This window comes from Pezoporus flaviventris, unplaced genomic scaffold (genome assembly GCF_033815535.1).
Source record: "Pezoporus flaviventris isolate CSIRO_AGI_PZ_B2104156 unplaced genomic scaffold, CSIRO_AGI_Pfla_v1 ptg000013l, whole genome shotgun sequence".
In the NCBI taxonomy this organism is placed as follows: domain Eukaryota; kingdom Metazoa; phylum Chordata; class Aves; order Psittaciformes; family Psittacidae; genus Pezoporus; species Pezoporus flaviventris.
In genome coordinates this window covers 2,564,049-2,589,302 of record NW_026892561.1, presented here as the reverse complement: position 1 = coordinate 2,589,302, position 25,254 = coordinate 2,564,049, and the positions used below count along the sequence as shown (strand labels likewise).

General features: G+C 41.9%; 1 protein-coding gene and 1 long non-coding RNA gene across 2 annotated transcripts; both read left to right on the top strand.

The window, feature by feature from the left end:
- Positions 1–1,566: 1,566 nt before the first annotated feature.
- On the top strand, positions 1,567–5,941 carry LOC133268303 (uncharacterized). The gene is made up of 2 exons (XR_009743034.1): positions 1,567–3,543; positions 3,888–5,941. It is a non-coding gene; the product is annotated as an uncharacterized LOC133268303 (long non-coding RNA).
- Positions 5,942–10,743: 4,802 nt separating this feature from the next.
- DMRTB1 (DMRT like family B with proline rich C-terminal 1) lies at positions 10,744–18,837 on the top strand. The gene is made up of 4 exons (XM_061451217.1): positions 10,744–11,271; positions 12,915–13,147; positions 14,520–14,664; positions 17,739–18,837. The coding sequence occupies exons 1-4, from the start codon at positions 10,806–10,808 to the stop codon at positions 17,843–17,845; spliced, it is 951 nt and encodes a 316-aa protein (XP_061307201.1). The 5' UTR covers positions 10,744–10,805; the 3' UTR covers positions 17,846–18,837.
- The last annotated feature ends 6,417 nt before the right edge of the window (positions 18,838–25,254 follow it).

The window sequence follows — 25,254 nt, the reverse complement described above, 5'->3', positions numbered from 1 at the left end:
TTTCTAGTCTTTCTTCACCATGTATTCTGGTCTTTATTTGTCTCTTTGTCTCATGCTTTTCTCTATGTGAACCCCATTTTCATCATGGAAATCAGCGTAAAAGGGAGACACTTTGCTTCGTCATTTTTCATACACAAGTGCACAGAGTTCAAACTAGGAAAATCAGTAATAACAATTTATTTAATATAATTTCTTTAGTTCTTACTTTGAGTCTTGTGTAATTGTTTTTTGCCAATCAACAGTCTTGCAATTTTTCCCTTATCTCCTTGTTATTACATATACAGTACATAAACTTTGTACTTGCCCTTACAGCTACTGAATAATTTGCACACAGAAAATCAGATACAGGCACAATTTGAGGAAAAAAAAAAAAATCTCAAATCAGGATTATCCTTATAAGGTTTATATTTCATTATTTCTTTACATGAGTTTCTTTACATCAGGTTCTCTGATAATCCAAAACTGATGGAGTAGCCATTTGCTTACATCCACTTTCTGAGTATCTGGGGCTACTATACCAGTAGCTCAAGGTGGAAGCTAACTACCATATGACAAATACAAAAGAAACAGACTGTTTGTTAGTTGTCCATTTGTTAGCACAAGTTACTAAAGATTACACTGTGCTAATTCACAGCCCCAGACCAGTGACTCTTAAGAGCTTTACCCTGGAAAACCCTCACAGTAATTATAACTGTTTCCTAAACAGCCCATGAGAACTCACCCTACCTTAGGAAGTACGTCACAGGAGAAGCCACTCACAATCCTAAACTCTAATCTGTGAAGTTTTGCAGTTCCCAGAAAACTAGACTGTCCTGTGGAGCTCAGACGGATGTGGTGGAGGTGCCTGAATGAAATAGTCTGATAACAGACTGAAATCCCTAATCCTGCAAGTCATTTAATTGCAGTGTTTCCTGTTCAGTTCTGCCATTTGCTCTTCACAAATCCAGTTATTTTCAGATGTATTTGTATTCTAAATAGTGCATGGTCTGATAGCGACATTGTCATAGCACTATTACATGCATGGATGCGTAACTGTTTCTATCCTTTCACAGTAAAGTTTTTATATAGAATTGGCTGTAAAACCCCACAACTGTGGTTTATTTATTTATTGTGGCAAAGCCTAATAATTCACATAGAACTGTGATTAATCAAAGGACCTTTATTATGAAAATAAATCCTAGTAAGAATGGCTTTGCCAGGCACTTTGCAATTAAAGATAAAACTATCCAGAAGCGAGAAATGTAACATGTAAATGGAATGAAGCTACAGAAATGGAAATTGTCATATGTGAGGTAGAAGAAAGACTCATAGAGCTTGAAGCACTGAAATTGAAGGGACACGATAATCTCTGTCCCTGTGTTCTGAAAGAACTGGCACATAAAATTGCATGTCCAGCAGCAAGGATTTTTAATAGAGCTGCCAACTGGTAGCATATTGCCAGTGAAAAGCAAACCTCTCGCCTGTATTTCAGAAAGGGGAAGAAAGGACAACCAGAACACATTAGAGTGACCTCTACAATATTCAAGGCTCTAGAAGACATTTTTAAGAAAATGTCTACGTAAGTAGACATAAATGGAAAATGGGATAAAATGCAACTTAAGTTTACCAAAGGTAAAGCGGCTTGAGTGAATATACTTCTCTTGATTAAAACCACTGTTTTAATCAGTAGAATGTGTTGTAGGTACTATCCATTAGGCTTCTGAAAAGTATGGATTTCACTGTGATTCTTAAAGGATCACTGTTGGAATCTGTCTTACTTAATTATTCCAGTAATGACTGTGACACAAAGAGAGTATGCTAATGAAATTTGTAGAAAGCAAACACTAAGAGATATTGCTAATATAGAAGAGGATTAAAGGCTCATATAGGAAAGGAATAGATACTGTGACAACTGTAATAACAGAAATGGAATGAAATTTAACAGCATACAATGTATGTATGAAAATACAAGAGCAGGACCTCAGCACTTGGAAACCAAACAAGGAAGAGATCCATTAGTTGAAGACAGGCTACTTATGAGTCACTACTGTGAAGATAGCTGTGGAAAAGCTAAACACAATCCTAAAATGTTCCAGGTTTGGTATTGCTAGTAGATAGATGAAAATATTAAAACCATTGTACAAGGCATTCCCGAAATCTCATGTCAAATATTCATTTTTACTCTCCATGTTTGACTGCTTGGACAGGTGAAAGAGACTGCTATAAAAATAGGAAAGCTTGTCTTAGTTGAGATAATGAAGATAGCTCAGCTTCTTTCCCCAGGCTTATTATCAAGTAAGTAGCAATCTATAATACTCACCAGTTCACCACTGCAGTACAGATTTGTACAGTACAGACATGTACAGATCTGCTATTAAAGAGCAAGGAAGCCTTTGGATGTCTTCCAGTAAATATTCTGTGAAAATTCCTGCTAACTGCAAATAACAGTAACTATCATTAACACTTCAACCTTTAAGAATACAGTGTGCTCAAAAAATACCAAACTTGCTTGGTTTTGCATAAGCTCTGAGGCAAAGAATGCTAAAATGAAATACAAATATTGTAAATATGCAATTTCAATGAACTGAGTAGATACCCGCTTTAGTCAGGAACACTTATCACGATGTGAATTTATTAATCCACTTTAGTATGTGTAGCCATGTCAGTGTTTATCAAAAGATAACTCTTCTGTTAAATATATATGAGAATGTTTACCATAGTATTGCAAAACAGCATGCTCCAGTTCAGCATTTTCAGACTCGTTATCCATGGAAAACAGGAGCCATATGTTAAGAGACTGGAGTCCTAATAAACTTTAAGACAACAGTAATGTTGTGTGTGAACTGATTAGAGTGTGAAATCTGTGGGCTCAATCTACTTTGAAAGCTCTTTCAGGAATAAAGACATTTCTGGTGGTAGAGGCTGAGGATGCCTGAGGTAAACCTCAGCACACCCTACAGCATGTTATGCCTAAGTGGGACACTGTGCATGAAACACACTCCTCGTGCTGGGGTCAAGGCAGGTGTACCTCGCCTCCTCCCAGAAATTCAACTGCTGTCCTCAGTTTAAATGTGCCACAGAAGTAATTTTAATAAGACTTTAACCCTCCAGTATTTTATTTTAAATAATAATGTGAGTGCTTGCTGGTGCTGTTACTTCAAAGATGAAGATACATACATAGAAAGACCACTATTGCACAGCCAAAACTAGGGATCACTAACAGAGGTCATTTCTCACCATAGCAATGACTTCCCACCACTGCTGCCCTTCTATTTCCTTTTATTTCATATGTATATTACAGGCATGGAAATAAGCATAAGTCTAAAAGGTTTCAAGCAGCCACGTCACATCTGTGTACTGGATGGGTGAAGGCTGCATGGTCTGCTGCTGGGCATTCAGCTGCCCTTTCATTTCTTCCTGCTGTTGTTGAGAGCCTGAGTGTGTTTATGACTGCCATGGCTGCCCAAAGCATGGAGCTTCAGAGAAGCTGGATCTGATAGCAGAGCACCAGCCTGCTGCTGAGGAAAAAGCTAAAGAGGGGCTGCCCGGAAGAGCCACTGCCGTGTAGGTCAATCTTTCCAACAGCACAACCCTGCAGGAAAAGGCAACCTTTTGTGACAGTTCAGTCCCACAGCTCCAGGGAAACTGAAGAAATGATTCGGTGTCTTTTTCTATTTGTTTTCTGGAGTTGATCAAATTAAACTTTCCTGACTTAAAATCAGTTTTGGTTTAGATTCAAAAGAAATCTGCTAACTACCTGTGGTCTGATTCTTTTATTTTTATGCTTCATAATAACTTATCTTACAAATAGTTCCATTTATTATGATGAAAGTCAGTCTATTTTTTTGGTCACAAATTACGAAATGCCAAGAAAATTTGTCTCTTTTGTTTCCCTTTTGCTTCCACAGTGAAAATACTTTAGTATGGCTTCACACCAGTGTCCTCTTATCATAGTATCTGCCAAAGCTGCTGGTCAGCCCTCTGCTACTTTCACATCTTCTTTGTTCATAACCTCTGATGTCACAGATGATTTACTGTCCACTCTTGAATAAGTGGACTCGTTTTGAACGTGCTGCATCAAGGAGGTAGAAGAGAAGGATGCCCTATCAATGCATTCATTTTATAGTCTATTCCATTTTGTTAGTGGACTTCAAGGTTTCAGTAGCCAGCGGAGGTATCTTATCAACACATTTCATGCTGGAAAGAGAAGGGCAAGTTGTCTTAACTTACCAAGAAAACAAGTCTGTCAGGGGAGGAGAGCTTTAATTCCTCAATTTGGAGACAGGCAGACATTCTTTCAACTCATCTTTTTATGTTTATATTTTCAGAAGTCCTCTCCAGTGAAAATACCTCAAACATATGTATATTTACATATAGTGTACATATATATTCAAATAACCTGGGAAAATTCCATTGTTATTGTCTATAGGAGAATTTTAAGGAAATACATGGAAAAGCAGCAATGCTCCTGAACAGCATTCTTCACTACACCTGGCTGGAGTCAGCTAATGCAAATTCATCAATGCTAGTGCTCGCTTCCTCTGCCCCACTACAAACCACAGTTTGATATATGGGGCTAAGAAGCCAGCAAGAAGCTTTTATCACCTCACTGGGAATCTATCAACCCCCAGAATCATGTCCAAAAAGCAGCTGATACGCTATTGGTATGAATACCAGAAACCAATTCCAGCGTGCATGCCACAGCTTCATCGTCACTATTCTTGCCAGTTCTCTCTAAAAGGCAAATATTTTGATGATAGTCTCCATGCTATGCTGATAAGTAACCACTTGGTCATTTCATTTTCATTTGCTTCACTGATGTATCTGTAAAGAGTCCAAGCTGAAGAGAAAGAAATTATGGCAAACAGCTGGTTTTATTTATTTTGCGTTGTTTAAGCTACTTCAGATATTCTGAAATCTAATTCAGATGTGAGGTGGAGAAACACAGTTAGAAAACGTAGGATATATACCAGTGTTGACAATCACAAATGGAATCCTGCCCACAGCAAGTATACTTGATGTTTGTAGTAGTCTTTCAGCTGTCCCCTGCCTCATCCATCTATTAGCATTGCTTCAGGGTTGCTGACAAGGTAATATGACAATTTCAGCACAAAGTAGGTGCTAAGCAAAGATGACTCTAAACAGGCCACCTACTTACAGTGGTGAGCGTGACTGCTTCTGCCTGAAATCCTTTTTTGCTGTTTAGGAGAATTCAAATGTGATTTTGTGTTCTTTGTATCTAAGAGAGTATGACAAGAACTATAGCTGAGGGGAAGGAGAGTGAGGACATTGGATTAAAACTGTGTTTATTTCTCTAGGCAGAAGGCTGACTGACAAGCCTAGTGGTATCCAGGCTAAAACCCGCTAGATTTGGGGGCTTACTAAAGTAAAATGGTGGTGTAACTAAGGCATCCCTGCAGCTGCCAGAGCACTACAGAGTGGACTATTTGGTTTTCAGGGCTTTTTATGAATGCCTAAGAAGGTGACCTTCTAAAGAGACAAAAGATTTCTTCTGAAGGGATAATTATTCCATTTCTTAGACAGAGGAATATAAGGAAACAATCAGACTTTGATGACACACTGATCCTTATTTACTACAGATTGATGGAACATCTTCCACAGAAGGCTTTTAACATAGATCTGTTTGTTCTAGATAGGGATTTTTAAACACTCCATCACTTATTCGGGGAAATGGTCTGTGTGTGTTTATGTCTGTCTCATTCTCTTCTCAATACATTTTATTTCCTCCTTATATGGAAGACATTAATGCAGAGTAAGAACTGTTCTGTGTTTTGTTTCCTTGCTAGGGTTCATTTCTCTCCTGGTACTTCTGGTACTCATGAAATAACCACATCACAGACTTTCCAGTTTAATCACTATTGCTTTTCTCTTAAATAAAGATCTTGTTACAGTAACATACAGCCGTTGTACTAATAAAGTTTCTGTTGTTAATATTTAAGAACTGAGATTCTTGTTATGTATTAAAAAGATCCACAATTTTAAGTACTCAAGCTTTATTTCAGTTGTGTTTGTTAAAGAAACCAGAAGTACTTTATATAACTTTCATAATTTTTTAAGATTCTAAACTCCTGTATGAACTCAATCCAGTTTTCTCTGATCACAGCATAGAGTTTCACCTTTTTGATACAACAGATGAAAATCAACATCTAACTGTGTTCCATTTAAAACTTGTGTAACCAGAACAAAAAAATTCACTCCAGTGGAACTGCTGTTTGAATTACTGAAGACAACATCTTAAAGTAAAGGAGTTGACACTGAAAAAGAACTGAAAAGGTGAATCTGTTTATATCAGTTTAAACAACTTAACTGGAACCAGGCTTAAAAATGGTGTAACCCAAACACAGTTTAGCCATTTCAAATCTGAAGGCAGATATGATCTCATCAAATTGAACTGTTTCTATACTGCACTTTCCCTCACATTTAAAACACAATATTTACTACAGTACAATTTCACAGTGATTAGAAAGGTAGAAAATAGTCTACAGAAGCAATCTGAAGAATTTTATTAATTGTAATGTGGGCTTGCTTCGGGCAGGATTAGACAAGTGCAAAAGCACGTCAGCAGAGAGCTGAACCTTGCAAACCTGTGACATACCATTGATGGATATGCTACTGCATATGGATGGTGAAAGGAAGATTTTGTGGTACAGATCAGGCAGAGAATGTTTTAAGGGCTTTGGTGATTTTTATAAGGAGCTTCTAAATATAAGAATGGCTATAGAAGAAATCAAGAAGGTGTGCTATCAGTGCCACTTAGTAAAATGATGTTCTGGGCCAGGTGAAAGTGACAGTCCGCATCTTGACAGTGAATGTGAGCTGATAGCTATGACTGGGATAAAATGTGAAAGGGATCCTTCTTCCCTTGTGAAAGGGGAGCAAAGCAGGATGTAATTAATGCAAAAGAGAAATAAGAGGAAGGCAAAGATATGCACAACATAATCCAGAACAATCCCTTCTGAAGGTTTCTGAGTGTGTAAAAGTGGGAGAAGATTGCACATGCGGAGTTCAGAGGAAAGGGTACTGGCACAATCCTAATCTAGATGGGAGGGGAAGGAAGGTTTTCTCATCTTGTGGGTGGAGAGAAGAGACATACATGACTGCAGAACAGTGCGGAGATAACCAAGCTGTATTTTAATGAACAAATACCCCAGGGATGTGTCAGGAGATGAAAAGAGAGTCTTCCCAGCAACAAGCCAGGGAAGGAGTACTGATGTTCCTTGGCAGTTTACTGAAGACTTCTTGCCAGCCTATGGGCTACACCTGACTTGAGCAGGGGATCAGCAAGGGATCAGAATTAACCCGCAAGCTCATCTGGAAGTACAGGAAGCCTCAGTACTCTCCCTGTAACTTCAAAAGTGAATGATGGCAGGAGAATAGTTACCAATCCACAGGTGGAGCATTTGAAGCCTAGCTAGTGCTCCTTGGACAGTTCTGCCTGTGCAGGTAAATGTCCTCATGTTGATTATACCATAACTGATAGCCATAAACATGGAACTAATCATCTGTAATGTAGAAGAGCTGATAACACTATTGCTGTGTCCATTTTAATATAATGACTTATGGCAGTACATAACAGACACTTCCAAACTGCAAAGATTGTTTTTACAAGGATTTTATCTTCATTTGTGATGTCTTAAAATTTCCAAAGATATTCCTCAATGTTTTGCGTAAAGTCCCCCATTTATTTTGAACCAAGTTTGCAAATATTTGTTAATAGAGCTCTCAGAAGGAACAAATCTCTTGATTATGTTGCTATTGCTCTGTGAAATGTCAGATCTAAGCAGAACAATTTCCTTGCCAAAAAACATTTACTGCAGAAAATGTTAGCTGGGAAGTCTGAAAAGGAGATAAAAACCCAACCCAATTTTCTGCTATTCAGTTTAAAGGCAGACAGGCTTTTGATTTGCTCTCTTTTATTGATATCCTTGTTTTTATTCACTGTTTCACATTCAAGGCAAACTGCATACCAAAACGTTCATACACTTCATATAGTTCAGAAGTTGGAAAGAAGTGGAGGCATTATTGCTATTGATTTCAGTAACATGAATTCAGCAGGTTGCTTTGTTTTCATTTTGGCAAGATAATAATTCTTATAAATGCTATTTCAAGACAGAACTCTGTCCCCACTTTATGTTACACTCCCACCATATGTTACATAAAATGCTAAACAGAGTAAGTTTTAGAGAAAAGTCTTTATTGTGCCTCATTTTCTTTCAAATATGACTAAAGGAGAAAATGATAATAGACACAAAACTGCATCCACATTTAATTCTACATCTCATTCCAAATATGTATTTCAAAATTGTTCAGTCTTGCCGTGTGATGGTCTTGCTGACGGTGTGTGAGATGCTAACTCAAATGTAGGTATGAACACATCACAGGATTGGAATAGCAGCATTCTTTGAGCTGTCTGCAGAAGTAAATACCTACCTCACAAGCAAAGTAAAATGTTCACTTTCCTACAAAAAGAAAGTCTAGTTATGTTAAAAACAAACTATATGGAGAGTATAAATCCTGAGTGCTTAGGTGAACATTGTTCAAAAGAAAAATCCATATGACTTTGAAAGACTGGTCTACCTTTTTCAAAAGAGAAGAGAAATATTTTTGAGTAAATGTCTTGAATAATAGTATTATGTGATTCAGAATAGAAAATTACAGGCAAAATTGTACAGAGCTTACCGTTCTCCTCCACTGCTTAAGTAGCCAAATGAACACAGATTGTGTATCTATGGAAAAATGAAATGACAGCTTTTTAAAACGTGTCATCCATCCCCTTCCATTCTACAACTAAATATGCACATCTTCAAAATACAGCAAAAGATATGGAGCATAAAATTAGGAATATATTATCTGTCTATATTTAAAACAGAATCAATATTTAGAACCATTACAGGAACATCAAGGCGCTGGCACAAGCGAGCAGCACTTCAAGGCTGTGTTTAAGAGTAGCTTCTACTGCAGGCCTATCAACCAAGTTTCCTTTTTCAACTAGGAAGAAACGATAACATTTACAGGTCAAATGTTCAGATATATTTAGCCATGCACATGAAGCTGGCTTTCTAGATAGTGTTTAGAAGTCTTCTGGGGAAAATGGTCTGCAGTGGAGGACAGGGAGCTGATTATATTTGCATTTGCATGTGTGCTTTGCTGCCTGCCACTCAGAAAAGGAGGTGCTGTGCATGGAATCTAGCACCTGCTTTCTACAGAGCACTACTGTAGTCTCTCTTATGTGACCTGCTGTGTGCCTGGGCAGATTCGGCCTTTCTCCTGCACGGGATGCCTGAATGCATGGGTGCAAAGGCACAGCTGAGAGCCTTGCACAAACAGCAGCTACCAAAGAGTCTGCAACTGCAATAGCAAAATCTGCAGGCTGGCTGATCTGGGGATGTTGCGCACTTGAGGATTTGAGTCTGAACTGTTTTAAGAGCAAGTCTGAGCTTGTATGCTGGTACTGCACTTACGAACTCATCTCCCCAGGAGACTCAATCCTACTGGAAACCTGCAGAACTCAGATGCAAAGTTACGAACTCATCTCCCCAGGAGACTCAATCCTACTGGAAACCTGCAGAACTCAGATGCAAAGTCCAACAGGATCTCTTGCAAAGTGTAAAGGCTGAATCCAGGCTGAGGCTTGGGGGCTTGCAGGGCACAGAACACTTAGCTGGGTGCTCACTGCTCAGGCAAACTAGACTGTTGCCAAATCTCTTAGAGGTCCTGCTGTGCCAGGGGCTCACACACCCCCTACACCCCCCACCCCCCACAGCCCCCCCAATACTGAGGGTGCACCCAAGTTTTGCAGGAAGGTTTGCTCCAAGGGAAGGACTTCTGCAAGGCTGCCGCAAAACATACTCTGTTGCATGTTAGAGTTGTTTCAGAGCAGCAGATAGATGTTACCTGCTTCTCTTGGAACTAACTGGTAAAAAACTGCACAGCCACTTGGTGGTTTATCTTTATGGTATACTCTTTAATGTAGAAGAAGCTGTTGGCACCTCAGGATTTTAAAACAGAATTAGCTATTGCACATGTGAGAAAAAAACCAGCACTGTCATGCTTTACGTTGCACAGTGAAGAGTTTTCTCCTGGTAATGGGCTACTGTGTAAACCATGGTTTTGTAGCTACCAGCAGTAACAAATAACAAGTACTTTCTAAGCAATACTGAACTGGAGCATTCCTGTGTTTCTAACTGTAAACCTGTCTTTGTTTTCAGAGAAGAAGGAATTCTGAGAGAAGGAGACAGGTCTTTCCAATGACATATGCTTTCTGCCTTCATCTCAGTACCTTGTTTTGAAAAACAGAATGATGAAAGCAGTCTTTTCATTCTGCTGAGGCAGATGCTCCTGATCAAGAGAAGCATGCTGCAAATTAGAAACAAAACGGAACTGAAACCCTGTGCACATTACAAGTAAATGCATGAGAGGTATGAAAGTGAGTGCAAATGTTAAAGGGGCAAAAGGGAAACCTGTCACTTAAGGCAAATTGTAAGGGATACTGCTTTTCTGTTCCATGCACACCCCACCTGTCCAGAATTCCCCATCTCTGCATGTACGGGCACAGGGAAATGTATCCCTCCTACTCTTGCAGAAAGAGCCTTTTCTCTTTATCTCCAGCCCCCATGGCTGAGGTCTGGGTCCAGCCTGCACCGAGGGGCTGCAGGGGGAGGTGAGCAGGTGCAGCCGTTCCTGGCTGAGGGAGGGGAGCCCAGCGAGGGCAAGGCACCTCCTGAGCCGCAGGGCATTCCCACCCGCTGCCATGGGCTCTCCTGCCCCGCCCGCTCAGGTTGCTACATGCTGGGGTAGCAGCGGCCATGCCCTATATAAGAGCCCTGAGGCGCTGGCCCAGCCATTTCAGGGTGATTAGCTGGGACGGGTGTGCCATGGAGGCAGAGGAGGCAGCAGCTGCGGCAGCGAAGGCAGCCCTGCGCACACCCAAGTGCTCCCGCTGCCGCAACCATGGCTTCGTGGTGCCGGTGAAGGGCCATGCCGGGCACTGCCGCTGGAAGCTCTGCCTGTGCGACAAGTGTGCCCTCATCACCGAGCGCCAGAAGATCATGGCGGCCCAGAAGGCCCTGAGGCAGCAGGTGCCTGACCCCCCTGTTGAGCCAGCCGCTGGGCCCGTTCCTCCGAGCGAAGGCTCCGGCGCAGCCAGTGCTCCTGAGCAGAGCAGCCACGAGGGGATGAAGGACGCCCACCCCACCGGCAGCAACAGCAAAGGCACGGCATGCAAGGGACCACTGCCACCACCTCCCAGCGGCCCTCCCTTCTGGGACTATGGTAAGGACCTGTCCCCAAAGTCTCTTCCCTGTCTGACATTCCATTCCACATTCATCCTCTTCCCCTGTCAAACACTTCCCCTTGTGCAGGTTGCACTCGCTGATTCCTCAGGCTCCTGAGAACCATTCATGCTGTTTCTCCTGCTTTCCTTCCTCAGGTACCCAGCTTGCATGTTGAATGTGCAACCCTGCATTTGTTTTCCCTCCTGCAGGGTCTGCAATGCAGTCATGCAGCTCTGCAGCAGCAGGAGCAATGTGCTGAACCTTGCTGCTCATTGCAAAGTTGAAGCTTGATCAAGTGGCTTTTCTGTAAGAGGGAAGTTAGTGAGAGGGAAACCAGACTGTGATCCAGTGTGCACTGCAGGTGCTCCTCCATCTTCTCTTGAGTGCTGGCTCACTGTTTCTAAATACACAGGCAGAAGCCTCCAGCAACAAAAGTGCTAAAACCTCGGTAAATGGGGAAGTTACTGCTGCAGTTTCCTGAAGCAAGCATTTTATGGTAGCATTTTAAAAGAAAGAGACCTTTTGGCCTTAATTCCCATAGCAATCTGCACTTGGCTGGGATCACTCGGTTTAAAAGTGTATGTGTTGCGTAAGGGCAGAGCATAGATTTTTGCAGGTGGAATAGTTGCATGGTCAGTGACCTCTTAAATTGCTTCCTTTAATGTCTTTCATGTGACTTGTCTCATTTATTACTATTTATTTCAGTAACTTCATGCTATTACTGTTTACTGTAGTAATTTTACAGAAATCCCTACTGACTGCAGTAGTCATTACTCTGAGCCTCTGGAGAGCTGGGAGCCGGCAAGACAAAATGCTGTTCTGAGAACCCCAGAGGAAAGACTCGTTTTGGACATCCAGTTCCCACCTAATCTGTCAATAACTGTTCCCCCTTTCCTTTTTAGCTTTGTTTCCTAAGAAAATTATGTTTATGGATGTGTGCCTGTCAGTCCTTCCCTTAATAACGTTTTTAACCTGCTGACCAACTGAAAAGGTGAGGGACAAATAGTATTAATTCTAGTACTCCAGAAGTCAACCTACTTTCAAAGCAAATTCTTCCAGTTCTGCACCAACAGGAGGGTGTGCAGACAAGAAGGACCCTATTTATATTCAAATAATCACTCTCTGCATTTTTAGACTTCAGAGAGGCTATATGAGATTCCAGATGCCAGATAAAAAAGGAAATAACTGATTTCTGCATCTGAAATTGCCTGTGTATGTCCCCAAAACTGAGCTTTTATCTGTAAATTAACTTATGAAGTGATAGGTAGGACTAAAGTTAGAGCTTTATTCTTTCTGTAGGTTTTTGGTTTAAGTTCTGCTAGAGTTAAAAGCCTCAAGATACGTTGCTTTGCTGTTACTTATGTAGTGAAAGAATAAGATTCTGCAGCCAGTGCTTAGCTAAGGAGTAGCTTCACAAGGCACATGTAGAAAAGAACACTGATCGTTCTGTGTCACAGGATCATTTGCTGCACCTTTCCTTACTTCCTTAAAAAGAAATGACCAAATAAATTCATGAGGAGCTAAGCATGAAACCAAAGGCCAGAACCTCCTGCCCAGGAGTGGAATTCAGCCTTGCAGCTACATCTGCTGAACTCCACAGAATTACATGGATGCTTTTATTTGTTCTCTCATTTTTCCTAGCTCACTCTGCTTTTCCTCCAGAATACATGGTCAAACCAGAATACCTGGAGAGAGAACCTCCAAAAGTGTACCCTGGGTGTTCTGGGGTATATCCTTACCACCCATTTCCCATGGGATTTGCAATCAGTGAGTCAAGCTGTAGAGGAGCATCATCGCCTCCAGGGATACCACTTCAGAGAGGTTTCCGACACATTCCTAACAACTATAGGCCAGGGAACACAGCTTCTGTGTCAGTAAGTAGCAGTCTTTCAATTACCTCTGGAAACGCTGCTGTCTACTTTTAGCTGCCTTCTTGCTGTTAAAGCACCCATGAAAGTTATTCTGCTTATCATAGCGTTTATATATATATACATATATATATATAACATTATCATAGCATTACCTCATAGCATTCTGGTATGTTATGCTGAAGAAAACATCAGCAAATGGTGGTGTTAATAGTCTGATGAGAACCCAGAAAAGCAAACCCATGAACTTGCAAGGGGCCAGATCTTGTGAAGTGTTCTGGGGCTTACATATCCTGCTGTCATCTGCAGCAGCCTTTTGGAATGATGGCAGTTGGACACTTAATATGGTTGTGTTGTGCCAGTGCAGATGGCACAGAATGTACATTGGGAGGTTCTTCTTCCCCAGTGCAGGGCACATCTAATGGGGAGGGAGAGTGTCAGGGCTTAGCCCCAGCTGCAGAGAGAAACAGATTCCCTGTCACATCTTAGGGATTATTGAGAAAGAGGCTGGCTTGCAGCACTCTGAGCACCAGATAAATTATTCTTGCACACAATGCCTTGTCCAAACCATCTCTGTATGTGGGTTTGAATTTCATTTTTAACTGTTCTGAAATAGATGGAAAGATCTTACACATGTTCTCTGTATCAGGGTGCATGGCCAGAGCCAAGAGAAAAATGCCTCTATTTCTCTCATGCTAGTGTTTCTGAGGGATGGAAATATCTCCTTCCGTGTGGAGTAAGTTTTATCACACTCTTATCAGGTCTGGGGATCACAGAAGACCCTGGCTGTGGGGCACCCTGGCTGTGGGGCACCCTGGCTGTGGGGCACCCTGGCTGTGGGGCACCCTGGCTGTGGGGCACCCTGGCTGTGGGGCACCCTGGCTGTGGGGCACCCTGGCTGTGGGGCACCCTGGCTGTGGGGCACCCTGTGGGAGGTAGAGCCACTCTCTTCCCTAGGCTCAGAGAGGAGAATCCATGACTAGCATGGAGATGGTGGCAAGGAACATTTTTCTAGGTTGCCTCTCTGCTGCATTAAGACTCCCAGACTTGTTCAGTGACAAGTGTACCAGGTCACTGGTGAAGGTGAGCTTCCTCCTTTTAAACCAGCTGCTCTAATGAGATGTGACAAGTGACAAGGACTTGGACAGTTTCAGCTATGACATAGTCTGAGAAGCTGCTACTTCTCAGTTTCAGCTCATTACACTGTACACAGGCTTTGCACTTGCCAATACATGTATGGATGTGGCAGTATATGGCCAGAAAATGGACCAAAAAAAAATATTCACAGGTAAAAATTGAAACATAAATTGTTTGATACTGCAGATGTATCCTAGAGAGAGCCTTTAGATGGAAGATGCTTTTCTTCATGTTTCCGCAGATTCCAGATGGAGGTGGAGATTTACACCAAGGATACTACGCTCCTCTGCCTCAGTTCATCCCACCAAGTCTTCTGCCAGGGATTCATTACATTCCACCTCCCCTTTCACTGAATGTGTTGGCTGAAACAACCAAGGAAGCACAGGGTAAGGGAGTGTGAGATGAGCCCTGGGAGATCCAGTTTTCACTATCTAAACACAGATGTGGAAGCCCCAAGAGACCCCAATTCTAGCTAGTTTGCAGAGGCTTCCGGATCCCTGTGATAGAGGCAGGACAGATCCTGAAGTCCCAGGAGGGATTGTCATCTTGTCTAGGTCCGGGAAGGGCTCACTTAGGGGGAGCAGCCTAACATGCTCAGGCTTTCCAGCTGAGAAACACCTCAATCCTGTGCAGACGCTGAAGGGCATTCCAGAATACGCGCTGTTGATGTTCTCAAAATGCAAATATTTTTCTAAATAGCCAGATTGCATGACATGTTTTCAAAATTATTTGGCTCTGTTTCAATTTAGACAAAATTTAAAAAAAAAAAGAGGACTAATAGCATAAATAAGACAAAATTTCTTGCTCATCCGAAAATCCTACACTTTAATTGCTGTCAATGAAAGATTGACTTGTTTTATTGAATCTCATAGGATTTTAAATTTACAGCATAGGTTAAGTCTTTGTGCCCCTCTTTTTTGAGGTCTCTTGTGTATTGTGCCTACATGTGGACATAGTTGTGGTTATATTTGCAAGTTCTTCATTTGGTTGCAGCTGGCTGTGACCACAAGAGGGTAGAGCTGCTCAGAGAATTAATCACCGGCACTGGATGAGGGAATAGCCAGTTTTAGTTAAAAGTCTTTCTAAAAAGACAGAAAAATAAATACAACTGCATTTCTTTTCTTGAACATGAGAATAAAAGATTGTAAATCTATATATGAAGCAGTTTATAATCACCCAGTGAAAAATCAAATCTCTTGTATAAGAGGGAGGAGAAATACAGTACAATAATTCTCATTTGAAATAAAAAGATGCTGATGGTGGTTATGTAGGACAAAATACAATTAGGGTGGGGTTTTTTTGGCCTGGTTTCTCAACAACATAAGGCTCACGCAGTCTCGTTTTCTGTTAATGTCAGGCCTCTCATAACTTTTCAACCCATTAGTTATTTTCAGCCAAACATATCTGTTGTGATCACAGGCCTACACAATATTTATCTGCAAGGGAAGCAGATGCCTCCCACACAACCATTTGTTTGCAGCCATGTCGTGGTGTTTGGCTGGCTGTCAGCTTGCACTCAGTTCCTGACTGACGTGTGGGTACTTTGGCCAACAACCAAATGCCTGCCTGTCAAGCCAGCAGTGAGCACGTATCTCCAGAGCAGTCGGAGCATACCTGCTTCTTGTCTGGCTGGAAGGCCAAAGAAAAGGAAGCAAGAGATTTGGTGGATAAGGGGAATATGAAAAATGTAGCGGTATGTGTGTACAGACATCACAGAAATGTAAAGCTACTTTTAAGATACTCACAAAGGCATTAGGACTTCAGTGCAGCATGTAGGAGATCCTGGTGAAATGACAGGACTGTGTTTGAAGGGAAGAAAGAAAAACAAGGGCTGGCAGGCAAACCAGAAAGTGTATGTGAGGATTAATGGGGTTTGTGGTTTGGAGAGGACAAAAGTTCTGGTGGAAACTGCAGTGGCAGAGAACACATAGGGAGCTGCAGCTATTCTGTTGGAGTGTGTGAGAATGGGAAGGAGCTGGGAGTAGCAGCCAAACATGAGGGACATGGAGAGAAGCAGTGGCATTGCGTGAGGAGAACACAGGAAATCCAGTCCTGTATTGGTGAAGTTGTACTGGCCAAACAATCGTGAAAACAGGCAACTGGATAGAGAAGAGAGGTTGTAAGAGCACCCCCCCAGAGAGCAAAATGCCATCTAATGATCTCAGCCCTTATTACACACTGGGGAAATGACAACTCAGGCACAAAGCCATCGGAAACAATGCATCATGGATTGTGCTGCTCGGAGAACAATCCAGTTTTCTTAGTACTCCAGAGAAAGTACAATTTAATTCCACTACATTGCATTTGTGCTCTGGGGTAAGCAGTAATTTGGAACTGTCACCCAGTGAGGGGGATATTTCTGCATGAGGTCATACACAAAATAGCCTGCAAGCAGAAGATGCAGATGTAGAGGCAAGCTACAGTGAAATCATTAATTCTTTGATTCTGGTATTCAAGATGCTTGGAAAAATAACAGTGCATAGGAGTGTGTTAAGATTGCATCCTGTCTTTTTTCCCCAAGAAAGGAACTGAGTCAAACCTGCAGTCAGACTTGGGAAGATCCTTCCTCCAGAGTGACCTCAGGAATATAGGGGTGAAATGGGCTGTCTTGCAATACTGTCACAGGAAAATGGATATAGAAAACTCTAGCAGGGGTCAACTGGTGAAATGTCTGTGATCTCTGCCCCAGAGGGAATCCAGGATGAAGACAAATAAAAAGTCCTGTTTGAGAAAGGTTTTCTAAGGCTAGGAGCTGCTACCAGAAAGATTTGAATCAACAGTTCACTGCAGTTAAATGACTTACGCCAGTAAGGTTACAACAGTGATGTGATGTATAGGCCGTGTCATTACACAATCCAGTATTGATTAGTAACATTATGGAAATTTGACAAAATAAACACAAGGTATGTCCAGTAGAAGAGCCAGTAGAGCATCTGAGGATGGAGCCTATTGCAGATAGTTGGCTTTCTAAAAGAGCAAGCAAGCCACAGAAAAACCAACCCCCAAGTCGGCTTGGTGAGGAAATGAGGAAGCTTTTCATTCAAATTGGCAAGTAAATACTTTATAAAATGAAAATTCCTAGTTGGATTTGAAGCAGGGATTATTCAGTCTGTCATGGCCTTTGAGACTTTACAGGAGTGTTAAAAATGCATGGCATAGAATCACTGTGGTTAAGTGGGCAAAAGAGCCTATTCCAGTGAAGCTTCAACACTTGCCATCTTGAAGCACACTTGCTACATTTCTTTAAGCATGGCTGAAGCAATCAGCTGCTGTCTGAAGTGCAGGATGTCAGCTCGCAGAGCTGCAGCTCTCGATGTCAAGCACCTTTTAATTAACTGCACTGAAAAACAAACTGAAAATGTGATTGATACCGAGTATAATGGAAACGGAAATACAGGGTTTGGGGCTTGTGTCTTTGTGTTTAACTCTGACCTTTTTCTGCTCTTAATTTGTGTTTCAGCTACTGAAGCTGACAGTCAGGATTCGGGGGAGGTTTGTGAACCTGGCCAAGCATCTTCCCCAGAAGAAACAAGCAAAGATGAATGTAGAATGTATTCTAAAGAATAAATGGGCTGGAGAAGAGCTGAGGAGCAGGCAGTGCTATTGAGAGTGTTAGTTAACGTGAGGGTAGAGTGACACTTAGTCACTGAGCAGTCACAACCACTGGAAGAAGGGGGTTAGTCCCCTGCCTCACTTTATGATCATGTTAGAGCTACCAGGCTCACGGCACTGCCTCCCTACCACTGTAAAGGCCTTGTTCTTAAAAAAGGTTTTCCAGAGCCATGGTAGATCGCTTCCCGCTTAAGCAGGTGGAAGCAGCAAATTATTATGACACTGAATTTGTTTCTGTTGCTGAGGTTAGATGGCTCCCTGACTTTGGAATAAGGTCTCTGGAATACGTGCATTCCATAGCCTTCTTGTGTTCCTGACAGTAGTCAAAATGTGTTGGTTTTGTATCGATTTGCTATAAAGAAAAGCTGGTTCTGAGTATTATGGAAGAGTTAAGTTGATGTGGAGCCTGAAGACAGTCTGGGTTCCTGATTTACTTGGCTGCCTATGACTATGATTCACTGGATTCAGCAGGGTGTGGGATTAGTGGGTGCTTGTCAAGAACGACATGGGAGGAATTTGCAGCAAGGTATGGTGCAGGCTGAAATCCAGTGCCTCTGCATTGCTTTTTGGGTGAACCGCCTTTAAAGCACCTTCTGTTCAGGTTGAGGACAGACTGATTTCAAACACAGGCTTCAGCATTTTGAATATACTTGATGTTTTATACAGAATTTCAATGTTGTTTAACTTGGTACTGCTGAAACAAAACAGCTATTTGTTTCTAAAGGGCTCATGTAGACAGCTTTATATACGCATATTGGAAGTGCACTGTGGCATATCAAAGGTGTGGAGAGATTCCCTAGGAAATTAAGACAAAACACCATTTAGGAAAATAATTAGTCAAACTGATATGATAATGTTTAATTAACAATGAAAGGTACATTGTGCTACAGTTTTGCCTAGAGGAATCGGTTTCATATTAAGTGGATCAGTTGTTAATGTTTGAATAATCGGGGGGGGGGGGGACGACACACGACGATGACTTTGTACAATTAAAAGAGATACATTAAACTGTTGGTGTGATTTTGATGATGTGAGGCTTTCATATCTACACACGATTTTCTAGCCAAATAAGATAAAAGATGTTGCCCTGACCAGCTCTATGCAACAGACTTGTCTGGAGAGAGATTTAGGCTTCAGTATTTTTCTTCTACAGCTTTTCCCTGCTGCTATTGTGATGAGCACAGTAAAATAAACATCCCTCTTTTCTGCTGCTTGTACTAGTAAGCCCTTGCTCAAGATGTAAAGCAATTGTACTAAGCTTCTCAGTTATTTTTTTCAATGCAGTTGATGATCTGCTGGAATACCTTCCAGCACTTGGCATTTTGGGTCAAAAGTAACAGTGGCAAACTGAGACCTGCCAGGAGGAAAAACTGAAACCCACCTGTCTCTATAGCAAATAATCTGATGTACAAGTTGTTATATACTAGATTTACAACAGGAGTGTTTCTCCCAGGAGGATCCCAAACCTGCTGTTAAAACTGCTGTCTGCTTGTGAAACTCTGGATACTTCTTTAAGGTGTCTGGACAGAGCAGAGCTCTTCTCAAAATAAAATAATCTACAAATAGGAATACCGGCGGCACCCACAAAGCAGGGTCCTCTGTATAGAGAGGGCTGGTTTTATATATATATAATAGAATGATTTAAGGAAATAGTAAGGTATGAGACGCATGGTTGAATAGCTTCCTTCCCAGATATTTTTCTGAAGTCATATTCAGTGTTAAAATACTCCTTAAATCTCAAAGGAAATGGACTTCAGCCCATTTCACTGACTGTAACCCACAGCCATTGTTGATACACTGCATATACAGTTCTACTTTCTCTCTGTTGCTTCCAGATTGCCAAACCAAGCTCCGTGTTTTCCTCCATCTTTTTGGATTACCAATGAGTGAACTAAAGCCTTTATTTTGGCTGTTTGAATGATGGCATGGCACTCCAGTAGGATCTCTCTTACTGCAGTGCTGCAGACCAGTGCTCATCTCCAGAGGGATACAGTGAGTTCTTAGAAGAGCCAGAGAAAGGCCACTAAACAAAGAGGTGAAGGAGTTGCCTTACAGTGGGAGTCCAAAAATAGTCTTCAGTTTGGAGATTCTTGCACCTATCTCTGAATGGAAAAGTAATGACTTGGTAAGAGTCTGCAGTTGACAGAAAGAATTATCTTACGTGGATAATTCAAGGTTTCATTCTCCCATTTTATGCTCAGTTTGTCCTTTTTAACCAAGGAAAAAATGTTCCTTGATGACTGGTACTGTCATATTGTACACTTAAGGACTTCAAAGTGAATAATTTTAATTCCAAACTTAGTGCCAGCCAATGTTTCCAATAATTAAAGTCTGACTCCATTTATTTAAATAAATGACTTTGGGTTAATTAAATCAATTTGGACTGAAATGGAATTATGTGGATTACACAAGTCACTCAGAGGTTCATTCCAGCCTCAATCATCCCAGAATTTTATTGTTTTTTATTAAAGCCTTAATTACATAGACTTTTGGTCAAATTTATAAAATTTGGGAAGAAAAATGAGATTTAGCTACAATAACTGCTTCTGAAATCTTTCTGCATGCAAGCTGCGGCTGACTGCAGGAGGAATTCTGCACATAGCATTTGTCATCGTTATTATTTTCTGATTTCTGAGGATTGACTCCCTTGCTAAATAGATCCGAACTTCTGAAGATGTGATTCCTGACACTTCTGTCAATCATCTGTCCTCACTGCAAGCCCTTAGGTCACCACAGAGCAACAGGCTTGCTTTGTACCCTGAAGGGGAAACCCTGAAATAAGGAAGTGGTTTTTCAATGTTTCCTCACACCGCTAATTTCATTACTTTTAGTGGAATTACTTGCGAGGGTAGAGTTGACAGCGCTGGATAGGTATGCAAGTGTAGGATCCAAGTTTTATCCAGAGGTGTCTGTGACACTGTCCAAAGCCTCAGATTGTTGTAAATGTGCATTTTCTGCAGGAGCTGTGGAAAAGAGAAAACAAACCCAAGGGATTCTAGAAGGATCACGTAATGTGTCCATTCTGCAAACATATGTGAGGTTCATTTGTCATTGCCTTGCAGCAGACTTCTAGATGTTAACACTCCTATCAGCTTCTACATCTGGACTGAAGCAGGTTTTCATATGACAGTAATTATAATACTCCACGTCCTTTCTTTTTCTTCTTTGAGTTAGATGCACCCAGTTGGAAACCACTGAATCTACAAGACTTATGGCTGTTTTTTCCACATTAATGAGTAATTAATTTTGAACAGCAGTCCAAAGAAATACTTAATTTCCTACCAATAAAGTCAGGTTGCTGCAAACAGAATTCTCCCTTCCCTTAAGAAAAAATAATTGTCCTGACGGAAAAATTCTTTATGATGTGAAACCTACCTATTTTGGAACAGTGGAAACATTAATTAAATCATTCTTATGGGCAAGTGGGCCTGGTTTTCCTATTTTTTGCCCAGTATTTTACTACTGCAACATTAGCATTAGTCACAGAGTTATGTCTCTACTTGGCTTGCCAGAATGTACAGGAGAAATCCAAATGTAAAGAAAGAGTGTGTGAAATTTATTCTTGAAATCAGAGTGTGACTGCACGTTTTAGTCTAGCCCAGGCCATTGAGAGAGCTCCAGATCCACCATAGAAGACCAGGCAGTGATGTGCTGGTTCACTCACCCACTGTACCCTTACAGGTATGTCTTATACATGACCAAGGCATGAAAAGCCTAGGTGAGAACACTTCTGAAAAGACGCCCACCAAAACTACCAGGCTTATTTTGGTATTTCTTCTTTTAGAGCAAGTAGTATTTTCCTCTTGTTTCCCCTTGCTGGCCCTTCCCACTGACTTTTTGGATATTGCCCTCAGCTTTGGAGGCAACATTACTGGCAACCTGCTGATTACATCGGGTGATCCCCTGTGGCTCTAATGATGGGCCAGTTGTGATCTCCCACCATTTTCATTTTTCTGCTATGTACCTGTCTTTAGTGGACGCATTTCTGGTTTCATTCATTAATTATTGTCAGGGAGTTGTAGTTTTACTGGTACAATCTACACCAAAGTGTTCAGGCCACGTACGTTAAAGTGAATACAAAACACTTCCTTTTACAAAACGTGGTTTAAATAAGGGTTTCCTGGGAGCACCTTCCTAATTTTCTATGACACGCTGTTTCCTGTTAAGAAATGAGTTCTTTCCATCAAGATGCAAATCGACTGCTTCTTGTGCTCTTCAAACAGTAAATACAAATTTACATCCAAGCAGTTCAAATCTCATGTACCTGCAGATAGTTAGTTTTTTACATTCTTTTCCTCATGCACTGTCTCACATAGAATCACAGAATAGTTAGGGTTGGAAAGGACCTTAAGGCCATCTAGTTCCAACCCCCCTGCCATGGTGAAAGGCTTCTTCCTGTTGTTCCCCAGCCCCAGGATTACAGATTTGCTTTTAAATCTAACTTTGGCCATCTTCCTGCCTCTCTTTCCAAGGCATGTACAAGGCCAGCAATCCCATTCCCCCAAAGCTGTAGAGAGAACTGCAGAGACCACACCTGCCTGGTTAATGTTCCTTACAGACCCAGTCTGCGCCTTTATTTTGGTTTTCCTCAAAATACACTGTTTTTCATGGCCAGAGCCATGATGGCATACAAATGAATCAGAGGAAAAAAGCTAAAAGAGAAAAAAACCCAGAGAAATAACAAAATTCTTTTCATCTAAAGAAGCAAAGCATACTCAAAAGAATATTCTATAGGAAGATGAAAATCATCACCTGCACTTGTGTTTCCTTGTAGGGCTGGGAGTGGCCTGCAGAGGAGAAAGCCACCTCTCCATCATCAGCAGGTGATCACCACCACCAGGAACGGTCCGATGGCTGTATCCACACAGCGGGAGACACCGCACCACTTTGCTTTGGCGCTACCAACACACTTCAGAATCCATGTACTTCACGGGCTGTAAAGAAAGGAGATGTCACTGCACCGCACAACCTGGCCCCACCGTTCCAACCTGCGGTAAGAGGGCACAGTACAGCTGGGACACTACAGCCACCCTGCCCACCGCCTCCGGCTCCCCTCAGCCCAGGGCCCGTACCAAAGCAGTCTCTTATCCTGCCCCTGAAGCGCTATTAGAGCGCTGGGCTATGAGGGAGGGAGGGAGGGAGCAGCCACCTCTTCCTGAAGCCGTCCCGCTCCCTCACAGCGGCCGGTACTCACCCTAACGCAGGGTTAACGGGGACGAGCGGGGCCAGCCCTTCATTAACGGGCGCTAACGAGCAGCGCGCGGCCCGACCGCGTGCCTCTGTCTCCTGTCTCGCGCGCGCTGAAGAGCGGGCCGTTAACGGAGCCGTTGGGCGGCGGCGGCGGCCCCAAAGCCGTTAGCGTGAGGCGGGCGCTGAGTGTTGGACCGTGTGTGGGTGCGGTAAATGTCTGCTTGCTCCAACAGACCAAACACCATCGAGCTGAGGTCGCTGCTGCCATGTGGTTTTTATGCTGCAGTAGCTGCACATCCCTCAGCGTCTTGCCAGGGAGGAGGGGCAGGGTGCAAGTGATGACTTTGTGGTGGGGCTGGGCTGCTGGTTTGATTTGCACTTGTGATGCATGCGCCTTGACTACAGCCTTAGTAGTGCAAAAGGGGAAACGTTCCATGAAGAAGGTGATCTGGTGGATATGTGTTCGTTCACTGGTGCAGGGCCTATAGCTACTCCTCCAACAGGGTCCTGAGGGAAACGCTGGCCTGTGCTGACAGGGTAGCGGTGGCAGGATGGTAGTTTAACAGAGCTCTTGTACAGCAAGACTTGCTAGCAGGTTGGTCACATCACACATCTGTGTATAGAGCTAAACTTACCTGTGTAACTTTTGTCAGTTACCTTATCTAAGTCATTGTTAGCATGCAAGTGACAAGTTCACGTTATAAGGTGTCTGACTGCTTGCATAGTAAGTAACTACTACATTTTAAACCCAAGTTTTGGAAGGCATGTATGGCATTGTCTTTCATCAAGCCTGTTACACATTACCAGTACTTGTTGCTTTACATTCGATACCCATTTAAAAATTTCTTTCTTTGAGAATATTTGTATCATTTGAAAAGTGTAAAAGAAAAAAGCTTGTAGCTTAAAAACAGGAAAGGGAAACATTTAAGACTTAGGCCAAAATACCTTTATTTTTAAAGCTGTTCAACACAGTTACTTGTGGCTTTGGATTCCTTGGACTTAAAACTGAGCTTCAAGGGATATTGAGCCTTAATGCTAGCCCTGTGAGACTTGTGCTTACTCATGTTGAACTTCTTCAGTCTAAGACAGATTCAGGGTCAAATGAAATCTGACTCGCACAGGCCAGTTTATGTCTTTACAGTGTTTCTAGCTGGCTAAACTAATTTGGTTTGTTTACACCAGTTTCCAAGTTCAGAAGTGAAACTTCAGAAGACGACAGTTAAGTGGTGGAACAGATGACCAAGAGGGTGGTGTGAATTTTCCATTACTAAGTCTAAAACAACTAAGCATGTTTCTCTAGAAGAAACACAGGTGGGTGTGTTGAAGAAATACAAGTGGAATGTGGTCTGTCTCATGAAATAGATAGTTCAGAAGGTAGCGACTGCGCTTGGTGCCATGGACTGAAGCTCGGGAGCACACTTGTTATTTAGGGTAGGCAACTCTTGATCTGCCTGCTGAAAGGACCTAGTGCTATAAGAAAGGGCACTATAAAACAGAGAGTAACATGCTGTAAGTTCGTTTCAGTACAGCAGACAGTGGTACTCATTCTCTCTAGGGTGTGTTCAGTGGTGGCTGGTGCAGTTTGACATATCCTGTGGTATCTTCAGTTTAAGACCCTGCTTTTGAGAGCCTCTTTGCATGAGAGTTACATATATTTATGCAGTAATACAAAGAAATAAACTTCTTTATGGAACTGTAGGGAAAAGATTGGTCAAAGATATTTTTATACTAAGTTTCTAGCTTTCCCCCTCTAAGCTCAAGCCTGTCAAATTGAGTAGTGATTACTACAGCGTTTGAATCACACAGCTTTTAAGTAGAGGTTAAGCAAGCTAGCTTTTAGTGGATGAGTCATGAGGCAGGGTGGTATAGTAGGTGAACCGGAGTTGCGATGGTTTTGTGCAATACCTGACCTCAGGCCTACGTCAGGCAGTTAATTCTCTTCTTATCCTGTTTTTGTCAGATCAGTAATTTTAGAGACCTTTTTTGGACTTGAAATGTGTGCAGCAAAATGATGTCTAAGAGCTGTTAAAACTGTATGATGTAAACTTGTGGAAGTACAGCCTGTATACAGATCTGGTTTGCATGGTGTCTTGTGCAACTGTTCTAGAGCAGTAGATTATAAGTACAGCAATTCTAAAAGTTTTTTTATCAGTCCTACGTTATAAACCTTCATC